This window comes from Dunckerocampus dactyliophorus, chromosome 4, assembly GCF_027744805.1.
Source record: "Dunckerocampus dactyliophorus isolate RoL2022-P2 chromosome 4, RoL_Ddac_1.1, whole genome shotgun sequence".
NCBI lineage: Eukaryota > Metazoa > Chordata > Actinopteri > Syngnathiformes > Syngnathidae > Dunckerocampus > Dunckerocampus dactyliophorus.
In genome coordinates this window covers 1514802-1539429 of record NC_072822.1, presented here as the reverse complement: position 1 = coordinate 1539429, position 24628 = coordinate 1514802, and the positions used below count along the sequence as shown (strand labels likewise).

General features: G+C 43.4%; 4 protein-coding genes and 1 non-coding gene across 5 annotated transcripts; 3 read left to right on the top strand and 2 right to left on the bottom strand.

Annotated features, from left to right (window-relative positions):
* Positions 1-572: 572 nt before the first annotated feature.
* On the bottom strand, positions 573-2919 carry LOC129179881 (transcriptional activator protein Pur-beta). Its single transcript, XM_054773688.1, has one exon. It carries the CDS (start codon positions 2850-2852, stop codon positions 1926-1928), a length of 927 nt encoding a protein of 308 aa, XP_054629663.1. The 5' UTR covers positions 2853-2919; the 3' UTR covers positions 573-1925.
* LOC129179882 (histone H2A.V) lies at positions 1873-9590 on the top strand. Its single transcript, XM_054773689.1, has 4 exons — positions 1873-3546; positions 4879-5070; positions 5145-5274; positions 8744-9590. Exons 1-4 carry the CDS (start codon positions 3544-3546, stop codon positions 8803-8805), a joined length of 387 nt encoding a protein of 128 aa, XP_054629664.1. The 5' UTR covers positions 1873-3543; the 3' UTR covers positions 8806-9590.
* A 2287-nt stretch (positions 9591-11877) lies between these two features.
* rnmt (RNA (guanine-7-) methyltransferase) lies at positions 11878-14432 on the top strand. Its single transcript, XM_054773687.1, has 2 exons — positions 11878-13095; positions 13268-14432. Exon 1 carries the CDS (start codon positions 11919-11921, stop codon positions 13029-13031), a length of 1113 nt encoding a protein of 370 aa, XP_054629662.1. The 5' UTR covers positions 11878-11918; the 3' UTR covers positions 13032-13095; positions 13268-14432.
* Positions 14433-14728: 296 nt separating this feature from the next.
* trnai-aau (transfer RNA isoleucine (anticodon AAU)) lies at positions 14729-14802 on the top strand. Its single transcript has one exon. It is a non-coding gene; the product is annotated as a tRNA-Ile (tRNA).
* A 444-nt stretch (positions 14803-15246) lies between these two features.
* On the bottom strand, positions 15247-24052 carry hs3st1l2 (heparan sulfate (glucosamine) 3-O-sulfotransferase 1-like 2). Its single transcript, XM_054773618.1, has 3 exons — positions 24010-24052; positions 17629-17997; positions 15247-16329 (listed from the first exon to the last, which is right to left on the bottom strand). Exons 2-3 carry the CDS (start codon positions 17869-17871, stop codon positions 15664-15666), a joined length of 909 nt encoding a protein of 302 aa, XP_054629593.1. The 5' UTR covers positions 17872-17997; positions 24010-24052; the 3' UTR covers positions 15247-15663.
* Between the last annotated feature and the right edge of the window lie 576 nt (positions 24053-24628).

The window sequence follows — 24628 nt, the reverse complement described above, 5'->3', positions numbered from 1 at the left end:
TTCAACGAGAGGTTCCAAACACCGAAAAGGAAGCGGGACAATGACGTGAATCCCCCAAAAGAGCGTTTTTTTTTTTTTTTTTTTAACTTTATCATCAAGCTTAGAAGTAAACTTATTTTTCTCTGTTGCCATACAGAATTAAAACACTGGAAAAATAAGAATAAATACCACCATACAGCACTCAAAGCAAAGAAAAAGGAGCACAAGGCAGAGAAAGCAGGCATGCAAAAAAGAAATGAAAAGCTGGTGGACAGAAAGGTGACGATGGCCGGGTTTTTCTTTTTGTGTGTGTGTGGAAGCCTAAAAAAGGAGGAGCACTGCTCTGTAAAGTGATCTGGAGTGCTGCTGAGTGTTAGACGCTTAAAAAAAAAAAACTAAACTAAAATATACAATTCGTTGAACTGTAAGGCGGGGGTGTCCAATCATTTCCCACGCATGCTTAAAAAAAAAAGAAATTGAGTGTGCAGGGGTGATTTTGATGCATAAACGATGTTAAGCTAACACTTTAGCTTTGTATTATCGCTGACAAAGCAAATGAGTGCATGTCTACCAATACGTTTTATTAAAATGCCAAAATGCTGCTTGCTGAAAATGGCCCCTGGGCCACATGTTGGACACCCCCGCTCTCAGGAAAACATAAGAAAACAAAAGCAGGTAAGAAGAAATAACCAAGTGTAGTGTTTGTTACTTTTCTCTTTTTTAAATAAGCCACTTTTTTTTTTTTTTTAAATAAAAGTCTCATGTGAGACAATATATCTCTTTTTGAAAAATAACTATCTATAATTGGTTTTAAAATCTGTTCCAGTATACATTTAGTTATTTTGCACCCTATTTATGTGTTTTTTTGTGTGTTTGTTTGCCTGAAGCACCTCTTACAATCAGGCTTCAAGAGTTCCAGGAGTGGAAAGACCCAAATGACGCTGCCCCGAAGCTTTGACTCATGGGACCCTCTCCTCCAAAGTGTGGCTGGAACTTGCCAGTCCTGAGACAAGTAGCACCGAGAGGTGACACACACACACACACACACACACACACACGAAGAAGCAGGGAGATAAGGGACGGGTGTGTGTTGGGTCGTCTGTATCATCCACAGAATCCAAATGGGTCATGTGCTTGTAAGAGAACACCTGATGTCAGGGGCTGAATCAGGGATGTCCCACCCGAGCTGGACACCCTCCAGTTGGCCGCCCCGGCCCGAAGAGGCGGGCGCTTCACCCCTGATGCCGTCCAAAACACAAACGACAGGGAGCTCTTTTGATTGGCTCTCAACCAGGAAGTCTGTCGCACTGCCATCAAATGAACCAATCGGCCCACAGGTGCATCTCAATTAGAATATCCTTGAAATGTTCATTTATTTCAAAACGTTTTGCTTGTTTCAAGTCACATTTTCTAACTCTGGCCGATTATTGAGCTTATGTGAAGAAGTTTTACAACAAACAGTAAAGAAACAACTCGTGGGTAAGGAAATCATACCAAGCTCATCAAAAATACGCTTTTTTTTTAAACTCATATTCGCCAAAATGCTACATGGGCCGCACTTTGGACACCCCAGCATTAACTTGTCTCTGTCTGAACTGAACACCAGAAATCATACCTTTTTATCAGACATTCTGATTTATTGAGATGCACCTGTATATGTATAGATAAATATTTTAATATATATCTCAATCAATGGGCATCGTACTCTTGTATCTATAACATCCATCTATGTATTTTTCGAACAACTCTTTATAAAGACACTTATTTCTCAGTATGTGTGTGTATATATATATATATATATATATATATATATATAAAACTTAATTTTACTCCCCATTTAGAAAAAGTCATGCACTCCAGATCCTGTTGTATCTCCCCGGCTTTGCATCTTCTGGTCATCTTGAGCAACAAATAAATCCAATGAAAACAAAAAGGAAAGTAAGCTGTCAGTCGTCTTCCACGTCGTCGCCCTCGGACTCTTCTGCGGCCCGGCGCTCGAACGCCTTGTCCCGGTGCCGCTCCTGGATCTCCTTCATCTCCTCGGCGTAGCGGCTGAACGCTCCCCCAAACTTGCTCCAAGCCTTGAAGGGGATCGTGATAGAGTTCCGGTAGCTGGGCTTCACCTCGCTCACCCGCAAGAAAACGCCGTACTTGTTGGAGCCCACGTCGAAGAAGAAGCGCTTAGAGTCCACCATGATGGAAGTGCCCTCCGGGAGCTCGCTGTAGCCGGTCGCCCCTCCACCGCCGCCGACCAGCTCGTCGTCATCGCCGCCGTAGTCGTCTATCAACTTGGCCAAGGCGTCGCGGAACTCTATCAAGCCCTGGGCCGGCAAGGCGATGGTCTGTCCGGCCTGCATGCCAGTTCCGGGCATGCCACCCACGCCGACACCGAAGCCGGGGCCTCGGTTGACGGTCTGGCGGATCCGGAGAAAGCGACCCCGCTGGTTCTCCTTCAGGTCGAGGTAGTATTTTCGGTTCTCCCGCACCAGGAACTCGCTCTTCAAGGCCCGCCGAGGCCCGCTGTCATCGCCACCGGATGACTGAGCGATCTGCTCCGGAGTGCTAGGCCCCAGCTGGGCGTAGTGCTCGATGAAATCTCCGAGGTAGTCGCGGAACTCCGCCGCCACTGACATGGAAAGGGTCAGCCGACTTTTCGACCCCCCGGCGCCGACCTCGGCGATCTTGATGAACCGGCCTTTGGCGTTCTGCTTCACGTCAAGGTAGAAGCGTTTGTTCTGGATGTCTAGCCGCTTAGAGGCCAGCTCCTGAGTCTCGGGCTCCCGCTGATAATGCTGGAAGCCGCCGCCACCACCACCACCCCCCCCTCCGCTGCTGCTGCCACCGCGCTCACTTCCACTGTCCCCATCCGCCATCTTCGCCGCCAGCAGCCCCTTTCTCTGTGCAGCTTTCACCCGCACCCCCTTTGCTAGCCCAGCTCGCGCAAGCAAGAAACCGGATGCCAAGGTTTGAGTGGTGATTGGCTCCCACGGATGCCACTCCTGAAATCCTGTGTTTCTATTGGCTAATCTCCTGCCCATCATGTGAACGCTTACCACCCACTATGACGTAATAGTAATGTATTTACAATTGAAAACTGCAATGTGAGTGTTCTCGCTACATGAGTGTTTGTTTGTTTGGTTAGTTGTTTTTTTTTAGCTTAGACGTTTATCGGTGTTTGAAAGCTAAAGATGGTGACTTATGCGACGAATTGTCGCACATAGAGTCGAGGTGATATCCACAACGGCGATGTCCTTATGGTGCATTTTGGGAAACTCCTGGAAGGACACTCCACAAATCCCGCCTACTTGTTGGTTACGTGCGCAAAAAGCAGCCGCGATTATAGCTTCTTGGTGGGGGAGGATGGGTGGACGTCATCCATACAAGCCGTGCCCTGATTGGCGTAGGTCAATGGTCCGAAGTAGCAACGGATCATCCAATTGGATGCCGGGGCTGCCACTGCGGCTGGTGTGAAAAAGACTTTACGAGGGATTTGTTTCTTTGCCCGTCGAAAACCGAAATTATTTGATATCCACGTAGTGCTTCAGTCAGATAAAGAGGCGGAAAATGGTACGTGCGCTTCTCCTCCTGTTGCAACAAGCGTGTATGTATGTATGTGTGTATATATATATATATATATATATATATATATATATATATATATATATATATACACGTTCAATTGGCCGCGCATGAAGCAAGAAAGTGCAGTTTTCAATCACAGCCTGCCATTGAGCTAAAGTGTTAGCATTAGCAGTAGCATGAAAAGTACAATTTAAGTGTCTGTACCGTTCACAATAACATCGTTTTTGGCAGTAGTATACATTAATGGGTTCACATCATTGTTGAGACTTTGTGTTTAATGTTAAAACGCTCGTTCGCTGGATAGCATAAAGGGTTTTTGGTGTAGACTGTGAAAGGCGGGTTACTAGCTACTTTAGCTAAACAGTGCTACATTCATGTTAGTGTTAAAACGGCATTGGGAAAAGTACAGCATTGCTGTTTTATTGTCACATTTTTTCACCTCTGGAGCAGGTTGAAAATTGAAACAAAACTGCACGCGCCGTGGCTCTTAAAGCAACCAGGTTTGAAACTTTTTGATAGTATAATCAACTAAAATATGACTTGTTTACTGCCAGGCTGCTGGAGGCTGCACATCGGCAGGTTTTTGCAATTGAATTTCTGAAATGTCTGAATTTAATGTGCTTTTATTGTTTATTGCAATGCAGTTAGAGTGGTGTGCAACAACAGTTGATGTTGATGGCGCGTTTGGTTTGTTTTGATTGGCGGGAAGGCGGCAACCTGTAGTCTGCCTGCAAATGTGTATACCAAAGGAGGACGATACTGTAGATTTTTGGTGTCGATCCGATACCAAGTAAACGCAGTGCCGGGTTTGCCGGATACCGTTAGTTTTTACTTGAAAAGTTCATGATCATTGAATGACTTTGCCTTGGATTTGCTGATCAGGATTGTAATGAGACACACACCCAGGATTTTAGACAAATATGTATGTGCTGGAATGTCCTTTAAAAACCTCATAAGAGGTGCAGAGTTCATGTGCAAGTATGCGTGACATTTTTGCTCATAGTTTGGAGGTGTCTTTTGTGTCTAAATGAATGCAATGTGAAATTAAAACGTATTTCAGAGGGGTTAACAAAGTGTAGTGAGGTGCGAGACTCCCCTTACAGACCACAATATGGCTCAGGCCTCCCCTGCTTCCTGAAAAAACGATTTTCCGGAGCCTTTTTTGTGTCATACTGTGCTCAACCCTATCAACTACTTTTGATATTTGCACAAATGCAGTCGTTCGAGTCATGTACAGTAATTGCATCGAACGTGAAACAGTAATACTGTGTGTGTGTGTTTTATTATTGTGATGTTATATTGTGTCATTCATTGCAGGCTGGCGGCAAGGCAGGAAAAGACAGCGGCAAAGCTAAAGCAAAGGCAGTGTCTCGCTCACAGAGGGCCGGCCTTCAGTTCCCAGTTGGTCGCATCCACAGGCACCTGAAGACCCGCACGACCAGCCATGGTCGCGTTGGAGCCACAGCAGCTGTGTACAGCGCCGCCATACTGGAGTACCTCACCGCTGAAGTAAGTGCGAGAGCGTTGTGCTTTTGTACTTGGTGCGTGTTATTTTACCCTGCGTCGTGTTCCTGTCGCTGCAGGTGCTAGAGTTGGCAGGCAACGCGTCCAAAGACTTGAAGGTGAAGCGAATCACTCCTCGTCACTTGCAGCTGGCCATCCGCGGCGACGAAGAGTTGGACTCGCTTATCAAGGCCACAATTGCTGGCGGAGGTGAGTGCATGGTGTCTTTAAAAAAAAAACAAAAAAACATGTTTTTAATGCCTGTATTTTTCACCAATTTTAAATAGGAAGACAGCCTAGACAGTTTTAAAGTGATTTTCAGGGCTCCAGACTAACTTTTTTTTCAATTTTTTTTATTAAGAGCACAGTGGCCCCTAACAAAGTTTTAGGAATGCAAGCAGAAAATTTAGGGACGCACACCGAAATCGACTTGCAAAGTAAACATTCACATTTCCTCTCATTTTCGTTGCATTACCGATAAACGCTATTAACTCCAACGCCGCGCTCTTTTTGCACACATCGGCCCGCCGCCTCTCAACTACCGGACTTAAGTGCGGAGCACAGGTTTGTCAGCAACAAAAAAACAAAATAGCTAAAGGACACCTTGTTGGCACTGTGTAAAACAAATGTTGTACTATTTGACACAAACCTGAATTGAATTTGATGCCTGTTTTAGAGTAAGACTAATACATATTGTTTTGTTAGAAGCAACACAGTTAACAGAATAAAATAACAAAATAGCTTTCTTATAGAAATCTGGACAGGACAGTATAAATTGAGTGTGCAGGTTTATGATAGTGCAGGTGTATCCAACTTCCAGCTACGGATGTCCCATCCACATTTTTTTGGCTTTCGATCCAATTTTTTTATAGTCTTGCCGTCCGGTACCAGATTTTTATTATTTTTTTAATAATAAGCTTTTGTTACAAACATGAATTTGTCGAATTGAATATGGTTATGACAGTAGCTCTTCAAAGCGTTAAAAATAATGCAAGCAAAGTATTGCTGAATGTACTTTTTTATTACACAGCATGTAACAAACCTCTGTGAGTCAGGGCCCTAATCCAGTGAAAGATAAAGTTGGAAAAAAGGACGTGCAAAATACTTTTAGGGTAGGACTAATCATTTGACATGGTTATAGATCAATTTGTGGTGTGCTTTAGAATATATATACTTTTATTTATATATATATATACAGACCCTTTCCAAAAAATTAGAATGTCATGGAAAAGTTGTTTAATTTCCATAATTCCATTCAAAAAGTTAAACTTTTATAGATTATAGATTCAGGGCCCACAATTTAAATGATTTCAAGTATTTATTTGTTTATTTTTACATAATTTGGGCTTCCAGCTCATTAAACCCAAGAAAACAGGAATTAAAAAATTAGAATACTGTGAAGAAATCAGCCCAAATTTTGCAGGGCATGAATGTTTTAAAGTGAGTGTCACACACTAATCATCTACTAAACTCAAATCACCTGCACAGGCTTCCCCAGGTGTCATTAAATTGCTTCAGTTTGGTTCAATTGTCTCAGTTGGGTTCAATATGGGGAAGACTGCAGACATGACAACTGGCCAGAAGACCATCATTGATACCCTCCATAGGATGGGTAAGCCACAAAAGTTCATAGCTAAGGAGGCTGGTTGTTCACAGAGTGCTGTGTCCAAGCATATCAATGGAAAGTCTAGAGGAAGGGCAAAATGTGGCAGGAGAAGATGCACCAGCAAAAGAGATGACCTTGGGCTTCAGCGGATTATCAAACAGGGAAGATTCAAGAATCTGGCAGAGATCCAGAAAGAGTGGAATGAGGCGGGAGTCACAGCTTCAAAAACCACCACATTCAGACGCATCCGGGAGATGGGCTACAACCGTCGGGTTCCTCGGGTCAAGCCACTCCTGAACCTTAGCCAACGTAGGAAGCGTCTCCACTGGGCCAAGGAGAAGAAGGACTGGACTGTTGGCCAGTGGTCCAAGGTCCTCTTTTCCCATGAAAGTAAAGTGTGCCTTTCATTTGGGAATCACGGTCCAAGGTTTTGGAGGAAGACGGGTGAGGAACAGAACCCAAGCTGCCTGAGGTCCAGTGTGAAATATCCACAGTCCGTCATGATTTGGGGTGCAATGTCCGGTGCAGGTGTTGGTAAACTCTGCTTTTTAAAATCCAAGGTCACCGCAACAGTCTACCAGAATGTTTTAGAGGACTTCATGATTCCTTCTGCTGAGGATCTGTATGGAGATGCAGATTTCATCTTCCAGCAGGACCTGGCCCCTGCCCATACCGCCAGAAGCACCAAAACCTGGTTTGATGCCCATGCCAAACTCAGCGGACCTAAACCCCATTAAGAATCTATGGGGTATTCTCAAGAGGAAAATGAGGGGCACCAGACCCAACAACAAAGAAGAGCTGACAGCAAGCATCAAGGAAATCTGGGCTTCCATAACTCCCAGGCAATGCCACAGGCTGATTGCTTCAATGCCACGTGGCATCGAGGCAGTGATTAAGGCAAAGGGATTCCCAACCAAGTATTGAAGATTGACATATCGTTTTGAAAGTACCATATTTTGATTGATTTGATGTGATCCTAATTTCTTTCTTTTTTTTCTGCAAAAACTGAGACGTAAATGGTGATTTCTTCACAGTATTCTAATTTTTTGAATTCCTGTTTTTGTGGGTTTTATGAGCTGGAAGCCCAAATTACGTACAAATAAACATTTGAAATCGTTTAAATTGTGGGCCCTGAATCTATAATCTATGAAAGTTTAACTTTTTGAATGGAATTATGGAAATTAAACAACTTTTCCAAGACATTCTAATTTTTTGGAAAGGGTCTGTATATGGAGTATTTTTGTTGTTCTGGCATAGGAAAAAAAAAATATATATATATATATATATATAGATATTTTTTTTTAACAATATTGGGAGCCTCTATGATGAAATAACACCCACATAGTCACCTTTACATTTGTATTACCCAATATAATAGATAAATAAGATAGTTAAGACATAAATAAAACTCATGCTCATATGTGTTACAATAAATGTGTTCCGGATTTGTGGACAGGAAGTGACGTCAGGGGTTCAAAGTTGAGTTTTATCTTGGCGTGGACTACGGCCGCAGCAGTAGCTCATGTTAGGGATTATTGTGCCTGTGGTGAGATCTTTCAAACCTGTAATAAAAGGCTGTCAGCCAGGTGATTAAGTCTGGTGCTCGTCTTGTTTGAATAACCGCGATAGAGTGAAGCCACGAAATTAAGCAACTATGCACTCGTCCTACGTAACCGATGCCATGTACAGTATCACATACAACAACGTCACATTAAGCCTGATGATCAAACTTACACCTCCCACTTTTTGTGCCTGACTATCTGGCGTCATTTCAAGATGCGCAGCGAAGCCTTTTTGTTTGTTTACAAGTGGGTCGGCATATGTACAGGGCGTGCTCGTCCAGCGAGACGGTATCGTGTCCACGAGGACGGGGGTTTTTCCTTCATGATGTGGAGCGTGGGAGCGCCTCTTCTCTGAAAAAGTGGAGCAAACAATTGAGGAAGATGATAGATGCTTCTCACGCTGGGTGTTCATACGCGGGTTCTAAGGACAGATATTACTGTTGGAACACCATTTAAAAAAAATAAAACACTTCTGCATAATGGAGGACCTTTTTAATGTCTTTACATTCAGGTGTCATCCCCCACATCCACAAGTCTCTGATTGGGAAGAAGGGCCAACAGAAGACTGTTTAGATGCCACCTTGCTTGACCTTCATCATCTGGGCTTGGGCTTTGATCGGACCAGAGGGTCACATTTGCCCTTTTTTTGTATTATTATTATTATTATTATTTTTATTATTATTTTTTTTTACGTTAGCAAACCAAGAGTGATGGTTAGACTTGGTGTTTTCTCCCCACTTAAAAGAAACACTTAATGACTGTTTGTGTGTCTTGTTGGAATGCTTGACTGGAGAGTTGACGTTTGTGTCAAGAACGGCGACAGTGAATTTGTTTGATTGGCTTGTTATGTTTTATACTAAAAAGAAAACTTGTTAAAATCATTTATATATATATGTATAAAAAATGCTGTGGTATTGACGGTATATTTTTGAACAGCTAAATGTGCGTCGGTGCTTTTCACCTCTCGATGTGTTTTTAACTGCACAATCTTAGAAGTATGACGTTGTTGTTGTTTTTTAATGACATTGATATGAAAAATTGTGAGATGCAACTGTACCTGTATTTGGAGTGCAGAAGTATTTTTTTAAAACTTGAAAATTTGGTGGCACTGAACCCTGCAGGTCTGGCCTCAATGTGCTGGTGTCCGTGACATATCGCTACGTTTCCTGAAAACCTCAGCAGGGCTTAACACTCAAACGTACTGTGTGTGTGTGTGGGTGTGTGTATGTGAAACATGAATATCACTCCATGACATTCTATTAATGAACATCAGAGCAATTCTGGGAAAAAAAATAATCTGTGTTCAAAACACTCTTTTGTCTTTGAATAAAAACCCTTTGTATGCCATCACTGACTTAACTTCTTGACTTGCAACACAAGATGAATAATTGCAAGTTTGTTTGTTTTAAAGGACGTCCAGTTGCCTCTAGGGGGCGGTGGTGTTTTCTACATTTGAGTTTTTTCAGTGTTAACGTCTTTATCTTTCAAGATTATAATGGTAAATGTGAAAGAACGTGCGCAGGAAGTACAAATGAATATTCAAAATATAAATATGTGAAATATGCTAAAGTTTTATAAGGAAGGAGATGGAAATCCAAATCAAGACTAAAAGGAAACTATGAAAAATGTAAAACGTTATTTTAGTAATAAATTCATGATTCATGAAAGTGTTCGTGGGATAGTGTCGATGTTTTCATGGTTCAAGAAAGAAAAACACTTCTAATACCAGAAGTGAATGTTATTGAACCAAAAACGCTTAATGTTTTCTTTCAGTGTAAACAGGTAGGTGTTTTATTAATCTATTTAATTTCAATATATGCAATTATTTGATATGTTTATCCTACCTTTATCATTCAAGATTACAATGCAAAACCTTGAAAGAATGTGTACAGGAAGTAGAATTCCTGTCTCAACCAAGCCTCTCAAAAGACATGAAAATACTTATTAAAAATGTATAAAATTGTTTTTTTTAATGCATAATAGATTGATTTAGTGGGATAGCACCGATGATTTCAAGGTTTTTTGGGGGGAAATCACCGAACACCGGAAGTGAAATTTTAACTGGAAACAAAGTATAGTCGAGCCACTAAAAGGTATTTGCCCATATATATATTACAAATATAATAATATAAATATATTATAAACATATCAATGTACAGCAAAAATAAATTCCCAATTAATGTTTAAGTGGGATAGTATCGATGGTTTAATCGTTAATGGGGGGAAAGCGCTAATCTGTATAATATATCTGGATAGCTCATACGTCGCACCCGCTCGTGCAAGCCGCTGAAGCCAAAGAGACGCCATCTTACTACTCACATCGCGACTACATTGGCACAGCGTACATAGTGTACAAAGCAGATGAAGAGGCTGGCAGAACATCTATATTTTACATTCAAAAGCGTGGAGATTCTCCCATTCCTTCAAGTAACGCAACCTTCGTCCCTTAAAAACCATTTGATACGTTATTCTCTATCTTTTGGCTATATTAAATGTACTTTTCCCCTTCCAATTCTCATTGCCTTTGGGACAAAATCCTACTGTGCACCCTGGCTCAGCACTCCCCTATAGCAATGATAGTTTTACTCCTCTAGAAAGAGATTTTCATTTGAACTGCATATCCCATCCCTTTTTCCACTAAAATCCATGGTCATGATCCTTTACTTTTATTCTTACTTTCATACGATTCACTATGCTCCCGTCTGTACAAAATATGAACCATAAAAAAGACAAGTTTTAAAATCATTTCACATTTTGATGATTTTTTTTTTCGTTTGTGTTATGAAATAGAAATAACCTCTTTTCTGATATAGAAATATATTTGAACAAAAACCACAGGAATAATATGTGATAACCATAATGTGTAATAACCATAAACACACACAGAAAAAAACAACAACACTGAAACAAAACCACATGCTTTGGGTAAGACAATACGTTGTTTGCAATCTCAAACATACCGGTATGCATGTTCAGTAATATTATTTTCCAGAACATATCATATGAATGAATCCTTTTACGTCAGTCATTCAGCAGCAAAAATAAAAAAGGTTGTTTATCCAAATGAAGGGTCATGCCGGGTCAATTGTATGCAAACTGGCCTGCTAACTGCACTGTATACAATGCCTGGTAAGCATCATGGAAGCACTGAGATTCTCCTTCCTTCAAGTAACGCAACCTTCGTCCCTTAAAGAAATACATATATCATGATAGAACAAAAAACCCTCTTAGCTATTATAGAGCTATATAAACCTATCAATTCTGGACATACATTTAATCAGAGGAATTTTACACGATCGAAAATATCTGAGAGATCGACATTGCAAAACACTTAAATTATCAATCATAAATCTACATTTCAATCATACTTACACGTGAAATGTTCATCCACAGCCTTTGAACTGGCGATTTGTGCAGTTAATAGCTGCACATGCAGGCATCTTAAGTCGAAATTTGTATCCAATCCGAATTAATAAAAGAAGTTCATCACGAATGCAAAAGCTTGTCGAAAAGTGTTTCTTGCGAGTAGCAATATGGCGGCCGTGTGGCTTCATCGCCAATAAGCTATCCAGATATATAATACAGATCAGTGGGGGAAGGCTGCTTCTAACACCAGACATACATGTTTTGACCCGGAAGCAATAGAGCACGCATGCGTATTGTGTTAAAAACAACAATCGTTGAATATGGACGGCACAAAGGAACAAGAAGCTATTTCGTGTGAAAAGCCCAAAGGGAAGAGGACGTACGATGAAGACGACGAGTCCCCTTCGACGAAAAAGAAACTGGTGGTTGACCACAACACAAACGTGGCCAACCACTACAACCAACTGCAAGAAGTCGGCCTGGCCGCTCGCAGCAACAGCCGCATCTTCTTCATGAGGAACTTCAACAACTGGGTCAAGAGCGTCCTCATCGGGGAGACTCTGGACAAATTGCGCGGGGAGGGCCAACGCCATGTGTCCGTGTTGGACCTGGGCTGCGGCAAAGGAGGGGACCTACTCAAGTGGCGGAAAGGCGGCATCGGCCACCTGGTTTGTGCGGACATCGCCGGCGTGTCTGTGGAGCAGTGCCAGAGTCGCTACGAGGACATGAGGAGGAAGAGCCACGTGAACGAGAAGATCTTCAGCGCTCAGTTCATCACCGCCGACTGCACCAAGGAGGTCCTGTCTGAGAAGTTTGACCGACCCGACCTGATGTTTGACATATGCAGCTGCCAATTTGTCTACCACTACTCGTTTGAGAGCGAGACCAAGGCTGACATGATGCTGAGGAACGCCTGTGAGAGGCTCAAACCCGGAGGCTTCTTCATCGGGACCACACCAGATGCCTACGAGCTGGTGAAGCGTCTGGAGGCATCCGACTCGCTCTCCTTCGGCAACGAGGTCTTCAAGGTGTCCTTCCAGGCCCGAGGCGACTACCCGCTCTTCGGCTGCCAGTACCACTTCAGTCTGGAGGAGGTGGTCAACGTCCCGGAGTTCCTCGTCTACTTCCCCCTGCTGGAGCGCATGGCCCTGCGCTACGGCATGCGCTTGGTGTCCAAGCAGAGGTTCTCTGAGTTCTTCAAGGAGAAGGTCAAGCACAGCCATCACCGCAGCCTCATGATGAAGATGTCCTCGCTGGAGACGTTCCCCTGCGAAGACGTAGGGAGGCAGGCGTCCGACGGGCAAGACGAGTACCGCCACGCTCGGGAGCACTGCGACAGAGCGGGTTCCGGGACACGGCTGGGAACGCTCAGCAGGTCCGAGTGGGAAGCGGCCAGCATTTACCTGCTGTTTGTCTTCCAGAAGATGTCCTGATGATGACAAACGTGGACGCTTGCATACTACAACTCCCAGAATGCACTGCGTGTTTGCGAAAGACCTTTTGCAGTGGATCGAGGAAAAGGCTTCTTGAGACGTCATCTGTCATCAGCAATGATGACGTCAGACGTCATCAGCAAACTGACGCTGACGTTTGCTGACGAAGCTCTTCGGATGAGGAGCGAAACGTCCGACACCTTCTACACAGAAGTACAGATGACGTCTCAAGAAGCCTTTTCCTCGATGGACAACTCCTGTACGACTGAGAGCCTACACAGACCCTTTTGCAGTGGAGTTGATCCAAGCTTTATAGTTCTCTGCATCCAAGATTTGATCAAGACTACATCTTCCCCATCAAGGTCCTACACTGCTGCTTTATCTTCTTCAAAGGAAGAGCATCCACCATGCAACCATCTGTTTTTGCTAATACTGTAAGCTAATTATATTTTATCATTATTATTATCAGTAATGGTAATGTGGCGCCCCTTTGATCACATGGTCATTTAACAACATATATTGTACAACACACAGCAGCAACAGAGCCAATGTTGTAATAGCGGTAAGGTACAAACTGCTCAGCCGGCATTGATGGCGCCGATGACTTCATTTGTAAACAACGGCCATGCCACCATCCTATAGGTAGAACAAAGTGCTGGAGGCAGACTGCTCGTGCTACTTGAACTGCAGCTACTGCCATCTTATGGCGTTAAACAGTTCATAAGGAGATTGCCTACAGCCACAGCTGCCAGTGCTTTTTTTTTTTCTTTTTTTTTTTTTTTACCTAATTCAATATCCGGTGGTGGTTTTGCTTTTGTATACCACACACCAGGCGATGATGGGAGCTAAATGAAGCATTAAGTGGAGCATTTACAGTCTACTGAAGTCATTCCTGTTTGCTAGCTGTGCCGATGCTATCGTAAATAATAATATATAAGAAATTATATGGGATTAAATATGTCCGGAAAAAAGAATCCGATTTTGGAGCTGCATGCTTTCCAGTAGACAGCATTCATGTTATTTAACATCCTCGTGAGACCTTCAGATGAAGAAAGATGCGTGTATGTCATAAAGCAATACACTGGGGAGATTTATTTTTTGTGGTTGCAGTTTGTGCATTTACATAATGTGGTGCATTTGCGACACATTCAATGTTATACGTGTATTCTGTTGTCACGAATAGCATTAAAAATGAAAATAAAATTGCATTCATACATTTTTGTCCTATGAGGAAAGCTTGAAAAACATGTTTCGATTTCCTGTAATTCAGATAGTTTAAATTTTATTTGTAATTTTTTTTACAATAAAGAGTTAAACTAGATTTCATTAATATTTTTGTCAGCAGTATTTTTACTTTGAAGAAAATGTTCCTCGACAAAGTAAATTTGGGAATTTGTGAAAAGTGAATTTCCCCGCTGTGGGATAAATAAAGTACAAATACAAAACTCCTGTGATCGATTAGTTGGCACAGGAGTTGTGCTGTGCTGCGATCTATTGGTTATGTCTGTGTGAGTCCAGCAGAGGGCGCGCGCGTGACGGCAGTGCTGCTTCGTTCACATCACCCACAAAACTTTCAAATGGTAACTTCAACGCTTTCCATGTACAAACTGCGTGTTCTTTAAAATAAATAGCGTTTATCCTGTCTGTCCGTCTACAAAGTAGACCTTATTTAACTTTTAGGAAATCCGTCGTTGTATGGCCGGTTAGCTCAGTTGGTTAGAGCGTGGTGCTAATAACGCCAAGGTCGCGGGTTCGATCCCCGTACGGGCCAACTTATTTTATCGACATTTTAATGTTGCTTTGATTTTGTGGTCTATTTTCCACTGTGTCACACTGAGAGTTATTTTTAATAATATGCTTGATACTTGAGAATGTTGGTATACAGAACAGGAGGTCCCATTCCTACTTTGTCCAATAGAAAACAATGTAAATACAAATAATCTGTTCCTGGGTTAATGTTGCCATCATTAAGGCCACATTAACTATGCAGGATGCAGGCCAGGATATAAGTGCCGGTCATGTATTGGTAGTGTGTTGTACAAAATTAGCGACATGTAAGCTCTACTGGGAACACACCTTTTTGTGTGCTTGTGTTTTTTTGTGTGTCTGTAGCTTTAATGCTAATGAGCTGTGGGATATTATGTACTTTATCCACGATTTTAGAAGGTCATTAAAAGGTCACTTTTGCATAACAGGAGACCTTCAAGCTTTCCAGCACCTTTCAGCTGTACACATTTATTTGACAGGTTTACAAAACACACATACAAACCAGACGTTAGTCTTGAAGCAAACAAAAAAGGTGCATCTAAAAATAGATGTATTTACAGGACATCCATAAGTCACCCTAATGTAACAAAACATTTGAAAAAAGTAAAAGTACAGTTTGCATCGCTGAAGAGTTCATAGTGCAACAGTTCTCGTGTCTGTTTTCTACATGAGTTGAACGCTGCGTGTTTTAAAGACGCTGTGGAAGAAGTGCTGGTTGCGTGTGGCTCGGCTGGAGGCACCAGCACGGGTGGGGAAGGTGCGTGTTGGCCGCATCTTCACACACATCCAAAGATGTGTCGCCCCTGTCAGCCATTTTTACCTGAGCGCGATCATCCGTCATGTATCGGTGTTGTCCCTGAATGTGTCAGCACCAGGAGAACGATCTCCCCACCATGTCGAAGAACATCTTGTTGGGCTTCTTGAAGTAGTGACAAAGCTTCCGGAAGGTCTGGGCGCTCAGGGGCGCGTGCGGCCGACCTTTGGACTCGTCCAGGCACTTGTCGTGTCCCGCAGACAGGAGGCAGTAGAAGCCCTTGGTGGTGTTGTAGTAGAAGTTGTCCAGGCTTATTCTAGGCGGCAGCTGCAGGAACTTCTCGGCTTTTCTCAGCTCTGGGAAGGGGTCTCGGATGAGAGCGTCACCGTCCACAATGTGGATCTGCTCACGGGGGAAGACCTCCAGCCAGTGGGCCAGGTGCTGGTGGTACAGGCTCCTCTGTAGCGCCTTGTAGCCTGGGTCAATGTAGCCCTTGTGGAGCAGGAGCTCCTCCAAAGGCTGGTAGGGCTTGTGGCGCGTCAGGCGGTTGTGGAGGACTTGGGTGTAATCGGAAATGAGCCTCTCGGCCGGGTCGCGGACGATGAGCAGCAAGCGGACGGCGGGGTTCATGGCCCGGACTCGTGCGGGGACTTGTGGAGCCGCAAAATAGCCGGGGGTCTTTTCCACTGTCAGCTGGCTGGGCAGGGTGAAGGGCATCTGGGATCGATACCAAGCCAGGCCTTGGCGGTAGTGCTCCTCCACGTTGAAGTAGTGCACCTGACAGGATAGACACATACCCTTAGTAAACAGTTCCATCCAGGCGGGAAACCTACACGGCACACCTACGGAACCACATGACACACCAAACCATAGAAGAAGAAGGAACGCGTTCGCATAAGTCCGTCGTCTTCCGCTTTCCAAAGCTCGTCTAGACTTACCACAAAGTTGGAAAACATGTGCGACATTTTGGGAGTATGTGACAAGAAAACATCGGGAGAAACACCCATAAAATGTCTATTTTTGACACTTCCTGTTTAGGTTATCATAGAAAACTAGGGTCGGAAAATGGTTAATCATTTTAATCAAATTAATTGCAGTTTTCAAATTAATTCATCACGATTAATCACAATTTGCAACTACTGTATGTGTGAAATATCCTCGAAATATGCGCGGAGGTTATGGTTTTTTTTGTTCAAAATAACTTGAAAACTTCTGAATGGATTTGGATGACATTTTCAGGAATTGTCGGAAATGGGATATGGAAGAAGTGATCAAATTCTGGGGGTGATCCGTATCCACCGTCTGGATCCAGGAATTTTTACAAGGACTCTTTAACTTGGCGAGATAGGACCATTTTCGGTATTTGTGCATATAACTCCACAAAAAAAGGTCTGTGCTCTACGAGTGCTTCTCTCGTTTAAATACCAGCCTCTTTAATAGCAGCGGAACATTTAGATCACACATTAGCAGTGTTATTGTGAGCCTTGGGGTGTTGCGTTCAAAGACACCACGTCCTTTTGTAAGTTGAATTGGCTGTTTTGAGTGTGGATGTATTTTCTGGGATTTCTGAGCATATTTTAAATTCTGACCACACATGCACGCATCATGATGCTGCTGTGGCGATGCTTGGAGCGTCCCTGAATGCACCTTGCTGTTGTCCAGCGACAATGAGGCGAGTGTCTTTCCAAGGAGGACTAGAGACGTGTTTGTGAGCTGGAGGTATGTTGCACTGCTGTTGATGTGTTCAGGTCAGAATAAAGTTATAAAAGAGCGTCTGACTCTGCGGGGGCACGCTATTGGGTGGCGGGTGGCTTGACGAGGTGCGCATGCGTTAATTATGTGAAAAATTTGAAAGTAATTTACAATTTATAGCAGAGAAAAGCTGTGAATATGCCGGGATCTACTGTATATAATGTTCTCTTGTGACAACGCTGCCCCTGCAGGTTTCGGGCGGTACTACAACAGTACTTCAATCCCAGAAGGCTGCGGATGGAAGACAAATATGAGGAAACGTGAAGCGTGCATGTGTCTTCATGCTCATCTGTGGTATTCATGCAAAGTCATGGTGCTCTATACCTCCGTCTTTGCCACTTCCACGTCCGGGTGCAGGTTGAGCATCTCCAGCAGGGCTCTGGTGCCGCCTTTCCGCACGCCGATGATAACAGCGCCCGGCAGCCGCTGTCTGGTGGCGCTGTAGGAGGATGCGGAGTAGACGACAGGGGGGCTCGGTCCCCCGCCGCGTAATTCTCTTAAGCAAACAGACAGCTGAGTCTGCAGTAGCAGGAGCGCCGACAGCGCCGGGAGCAGCGTCCGCAGCATGGCGACGCACACACACACACACACACACACACACACACACACACGGCGCAGGCTATGTCCAAACGCTCATGGACCTTCCTGATGTTCTTGGTTTCAGTCAACGGGGAGGCTCTCCACGGAGGTGACCTGGTAGCAAAGGAAAACAAAGGTCAAAGATGCTCTCTGGTTGCAGAAAGGCAGGAAGTCGCGCTACGCCAGGGGTGTCCAAACTTTTTCCACCGAGGGCCACATTGTGACCAATGAAAGGATGCAAGGAACACGTTGATGTTTAGTAAAGCAACACATGGAGACATGAAGGAAACGCTGCATTTCAGCTTTGGTGAACTGCTACTAAAAATGCATTCTATTGAGTTTATTCTTGTCAAATTGTGACTTTTGTTCTTCACTCCGTGATGAGTTTTTTCTTAATATTTGGACTTTATTCCTGTCAGATGACAGCTGTTGTTCCTGCATTTCTGCTGGGTTTTCTTTCCCCAACTGACTCATTTCAGCTTCCCTTCTCGTAATTCTAACATTAAAAAATAAGCTACTTTTTCTTTATTTCAACATTGTTACTAAAATGATATTTTTTCTCATTCAACAAGTTTATTGTCATAAAATTGCAACTTTTTTCTCATTAGAAAATAATTTTTTTGTCTCAAAATTTGGACTTTACTCAAAAATGTTATATTTAAATAAACAAAAAGTGTATATTTTCCCCTCCTAATATTTTGACTTTATTCCCATGTTATACATTTTCTCCCAACCTAAGTTTCCGAAAATGCTAACTTTATTCACTGTTTTTGACTTTTAAAAAACCAAAGACCTTTCTTTAATATTTCAACTTCGCGCTACTCAAATGACATTTCTTGACATCCTCATACTTTTTTATTCTTGTGAAATTATGCCTTTTTTCTTTGCTAGATGACAACTCTTCTCTTAAATGAATATTTTAACTTTCACATTTTTGCATTTTTCTTTAGTTTTCTTGTTAAATCACATTTTTCGACTGTACTGCGGGCCGATAAAGTCAGAGCCGCGGGCCGCACTTTGGACGCCCCTGCTCTGCGGCATTGCTTGGAATGACTGGTCTACGAGCGGTCACAGCATCAGATGAGCTGAGGCTAACGTCAACGGTTTCTTGGCACTTCCTGTTGTTGTTACTGGCGTCATTGCGCCGGTTATTATTAATTAGCGCCACTGCTGCTTTGTGGCTCAGCCGAGCAGGAACCTCATGTGGTTGCAGCGCTGGAGAGATAATTGCATCTTCAGGGAGCACGCCCTGCCTCTCCAGACCCCACTTGGCTTGGTGACGTTGGCGTCACTGATGTCGTAATATCTGCCACCGCATCGTCGCTGTTTGTGGACACAGTTGACGTGCTTGCAGCTAATGTTCACTTAGCACTTTAGCACTTATTGTCACTTATGCTTGAACTTGACCATCGACCATTTGTCCACGTGCTACAAAACACTCACTGTAACTTCAGGGTGTTTGGACGAGCCAGCACGAAATTTGGTACACCCATTTAAGGGAATGACAAGCACGTGTGTGTCAAATTTGAGCAAGATTGGTTGAAAAACACGGCCACCATCAAGCAAAACAAAACTTTCTGTAGTATATGCTCCCATTTTGACGTCTTGCTCGATGGCTGCCATGTTTTTCAATCAGTTTTCCTCAAATTTCACATGCATGTGCTTGCCGGTCCCCTAAAAGTGTGTACCAAATTTCACAGCGATCCAGCCAAACGCCCTAAAGTTACAGTCGTGTTGAGTTGTGTGAGAAATTTGAACTCAGTCCAACATATGGGGTTCAATAACAGCGCCACCATGCGGTGCACGTCTCGCAAAAATAATAGCACAGGTGACACAGTAGGGGTGCATGTTTTGACAGATTTCCACTCCTTTGTGTGCGTCTGTTCAGGAGCGGAAGACAGCTAAAATGATGCCCAGATCCCCACCCAAGGATTCCTAACTACCCTGCAAAGACGTTTTGCTCGATGGCTGCCGTGTTTTTCCATCAATCTTCCTCGCGTTTCACACACGTGTGCTTGTCGGCCCCCGAAAGGCGTGTACCAAATTTCACAGCAATTCGGCCCAATGCCCCTAAGTTACGCTTGCACTGAGTTGTGTGAGACATTTCCAATCAATGTGACGTGCAAGGTTCAATAAGAGTCCCACCGCGTGGCAGACGTGTTGGAAAAATAACAGCACAGGCGAGACAGTGGGGGCGCGTGTTTTGACACATATTCACCCTTTTGAGCGGAGGCTAGCTAACATGATGCCCCGATACCCCCACTCCCATCGCTTAACCCCAGCCCCCCTCCTCCTTGCCCTAGCAACCAGTGCGTGCACGCTGCAAAGATCTGGGTCAACCGTATCAAAAGCCGAAGTACGCCAACTCCCTCTACTCCTGGCTGTCAATGAAGCTCACAAAATGGAGCGTCGCTTTCATTCTTCGTGCCTTTGAGCCATTCGGTCGCTCTCTCTCTCCCTCTCTCTCTCTCTCACACACACACACACACACACACACACGCACGCGCGCGCGCGCAAGCACATGTGTGTGTTTTCTCACAGCAAGCACGACACTTTTGTCGTTAAACACGACAAAGTCGTAAGGTCGGCAGCTTCAGGGCGCCAGACTACATCGATGGTTGTTTTTTTTTTCAAAGTCAGTGTCGCGTGCTGGACTTGTGATTGTCACGCTCGTGTGCAAAGCAGGGGGCGGGTCGTCCGCGCCTGGAACCAGGGCCAGCTGACAGATGGGGGCGGGTGTGCTGTGTCTGGTCGATATCATCATGGACCAGCGCGGCCAAATATGATCGGGGTCGGGGGCTGTTTTTCTGGGTTACAGCTACTAAATGGTGTCACTGCTGACTGTTACCTCCATCACCCCCCCCCCCTCCCCCCAGGTGTGTTTGCGCTCCTGCTGCTGGCTTTCCGTGGCAACCAGTCTTCACAACGGCCTCACCTGGGCGGCACACCCAAGGGAGGAAGGATGTTGGCGAATAAAAACAGAAAGAGGAAGCGGGAAAGGGAGGTGGGCCGGCGGGGGAGTCACAGATGACGCCACAGTTGGTGCGGTCTTGCAGCCAAAACGGCGAGAATCAAACCAGAGTGGCTCTTTGTGGCTGCCGTTGCGCGTGGTTGTGTCAGCACACGCGGTGTTAGTCTGTCATGTGAGTGAAAACGCCGCAATGAAACACGGAAGGCCAAGGACGCGCACTGTCAATGGCATCTGTGGCGCCCCCTACTGGTTGGGGTCAAAATGCTTTGGAGCACATTAGCAGCGGTTCTCAACTGGTGGGTCGGGACCAAAAAGTGGGTCGCGGATCCATTCTGGGTGGTCAAAAGTGATATTAAAATGTGTAATATACAACCGATGTTTGAGATGTGCTAAATTTTAGAGGTAAAATTTAGCCATATTTGAGTCATTTTCCAGTATGGTGTTTATTTATTTATTATTATTATTTATTTTACTTATTTATTGCACAGTTCCACGTCAAATATGTGACCTTGTGGTCTTTTTCAGTGCAATTTTTATATTTCATTTTAATTTATGCTTTATTTGTATGCATGTGCTGATTTTTGTCTTCATTTTGTTAACGAAATGTCTTCATAAAGTGCACTTTGTACATGTAATTATGTGTTTTTAAAAACCCTAATACATTTGCATGGTTTGACTTAAATATGAAAGTATAAATAAATGAAATAAAGTCATAAATGAAAGCATAAATAAAAATATAAAACAATTTAAAATGAGTCAAATAAAAGTCTAAACAATACCAATAAATACATGAGAAAAAGTGTGTAGAATCTAAATAAATAAATAAAAATAAACTAAAATATGACCGCAATAAAAATGTAAAAAAAAAAAATCAAAAATAAATACAAATAAAAATGGCCTAAATAAAAATGTAAAAAAATAAAATAAAATAAATACAAATAAAAATGGCCTAAATAAAAATGTAAAAAATAAAATAAAATAAATAAAAATAAAAATGGCCTAAATAAAAATGTAAAAAAAAATCAAAAATAACTAAAAATAAAAATGGCCTAAATAAAAATGTAAAAAATAAAATAAATAAAAATAAAAATGGCCTAAATAAAATTGTAAAAAAAAATCAAAAATAACTAAAAATAAAAATGGCCTAAATAAAGTATAAAAAAATAATGAAAGAATACATAAATGTAAAATATACTCAAATAAAAGTGTAATAAAAATATAAAAATAAAAATGACTGAATAAAAATGTAAAAAATAAAAATTGTGTAGAATAATAAAAAATAATAATCAAATACAAATTCTAAAAACTGTTATTATAAAAACAGTAAAACGCGGAACGTGACGAACGCGCCATTTGAAGGTGGCTCACTTATCTTGTAAACACCCCCAACTGTCTGGCAAGCTAAGCGCTGTGTCGTCGTGATGTTTCCTGTGGCAGTGACCTCTGACCCCGCTGCGTGACCTCGGGTGACCTCTCTCGTCTTACGCAAAGAGTCAGCATTTTTGCTCTTTCTCAGATTTTCCGCACGTGCTTGTCAGCGTGTTCCCGTGTTGGTGGCGATCCGGCCAAGCGGCCTAAAGTTACATCTGCCGGTCGCAAAACAGCGCCGCCATGTGGTGTGTTTGTCAGAAGAGTAACCGCACAGGCGACACGGCAGGGGTGCACGTTTTGCCAAACGTTCACCCTTTTGTGCGTGGCGGTTCAGGAGCAGAAGAGTGGGATGTCCTCGTTTTCTCTACCGCTTCAAAAGCTTGACTGAACACGCATGCGAACCGCGTTCGTACGTCCGCGATCCGCCAGGTTGCAGTGATGACGTTTTGACAGAAAAAAAAGGACCTTCACAAGAACCTTGGCCGCAGCCTGTCCCGGCATGTTGACAGAAATACAACGCTGCGTCTGCCGTGTCCTTGAACTAAACACGCCAATCCTCAACCCCCTCGTGGGATGAGCGGCCACATTTGATTTATTTATGAAGCGGGGAAATCCGCTAAATCTGTAGGAAGCTAGCAAGAAAACAAGTTGAGGATCTTTGGATGACTTACTCGGACTGATTTAAAGGTCCCCTATCGTGCAATGCACGCGCCAACACAAATATACCAAAGAAAACAAAATCTAGCAGCTCCCTCACTTGCTTATTTGGTCGCTGGCACAGTTCAGGCTTCGCTACACATCTTAAAATGACATGTGGAGCTCTATCCGTCATTCACCTGCAGACGTAAGAGCTGTAAGTTTGATTATTTTGTTTTCCTTCTGGGAATACACGAAGCGAGCACAGTGTTGCTGTTAAGTCATCCAAGACAACACCTTCACACCTTTTGGACTGATCTTTCAAGGCGCACACAACATTGTGTTCTACGGTTACAGAAACATGGAAGCCACCAAAAGAAAGAGTAGACTCCCGTCTTTCATCAGGAAAAAACGTTTGTTTTGATCTTTTTCCGTTCTCTAGTAATGAGCAGTAGAACGTAGGTACGTTTCAGGAAAATATCCGCTCCAAACTAAAAAAAAAAGGGTGGAAGATACATTTCAAGCATAACTTTCACTTTGACATGAATATTTTTTTCTTTTGTGACAGCTCAAATATCTAAACAACTACACCAACATAAACAACACAAAAAGGGTTGTTTGACAACAAATTAACAATTTATTTACAAATAAAACCATCAACTATACCAATTTTCACACTATGTGTGCACATGCATGTGCACGTGCATGTGCTGAAATGTTCTTCTAGCCGTTAGACTCCTCCACACTCTCCCGCTTCCTCCTTCCTGTCATGTGTGTTTTTCCCGTCCACGTGATCCCCGCTGAGCGCTTATCAAATGCACTTCTGCCACCTTGTGGCCGTTTTATGGCTTAAAATTGCTCTGAAGTGAAATCCACGCGGGTGAAGTTGCGTCATCACTTCTTTTTGCCCAAAAACCAAACGTAAAAGACGTATAAATACGTTGTTGGGATCGGGCGTTCAGGTTTCTAAAAACGTATCCATTCATCTTTGGTTAAAATGTGTAATGTTAGCACTTTAGCACACATATGTATGTTAAATGTGGACACAGCTCATTAGCATTAAAGCTGCAGTACATACAGTATGTTAGCTACTACAGTATGTGACTACTATGACTATCATGTTGGAGGAAGACAAGATGAGGTCTTACCTGACTCTCCTCTTTGGAGCTCCTCTTTGCCTCACCGCTCGTCACCGAAGGAAGCGTGTGTGTGTGTGTGTGTGTGTGTGTGTGTGAGAGAGAGAGAGAGAGAGTGTGCGTGTTGTGTGTGTGCGCACATGGAGAGCGACGGTTTTGTGCTGCCGACTTGCTGAGCGTGCGCTGGTGACTGACAGGGCGGGAGGGAATATGTCTGTGAAGTAATCACACACACACACACACACACACACGCCTCAGGGAACCCCCCCCCCCACACACACACACACCTCCCTTTCCCCTCCATTCTACCTCTTGTCTTTCATTTCCGTCACATCAGGTCTTATTTTGTTCCTTCGTGGCCTCTCCTTAAGATTTTGAACCATGTATTGTCGTTCCCTTCCTCCTCCTCCTCCTCCTCCTCCTCCTCCTCCTCCTCTCCCTCCTCCATGAGGCATTAAATCATAAATAAGTTAGAGAGCGCCGGAACAAAACAACACACAAAGGCAAAAACAACTTCACGCCTGCCACTTTCTTTGTTATTGTCCTCGTATTTCAGGGTAGCGAGCTTTTTGTTGTCTTTTTCCCGAGTCCAGCGTGTCCAAGAAGCACCGAGCACAAGAAGAAGCTGATG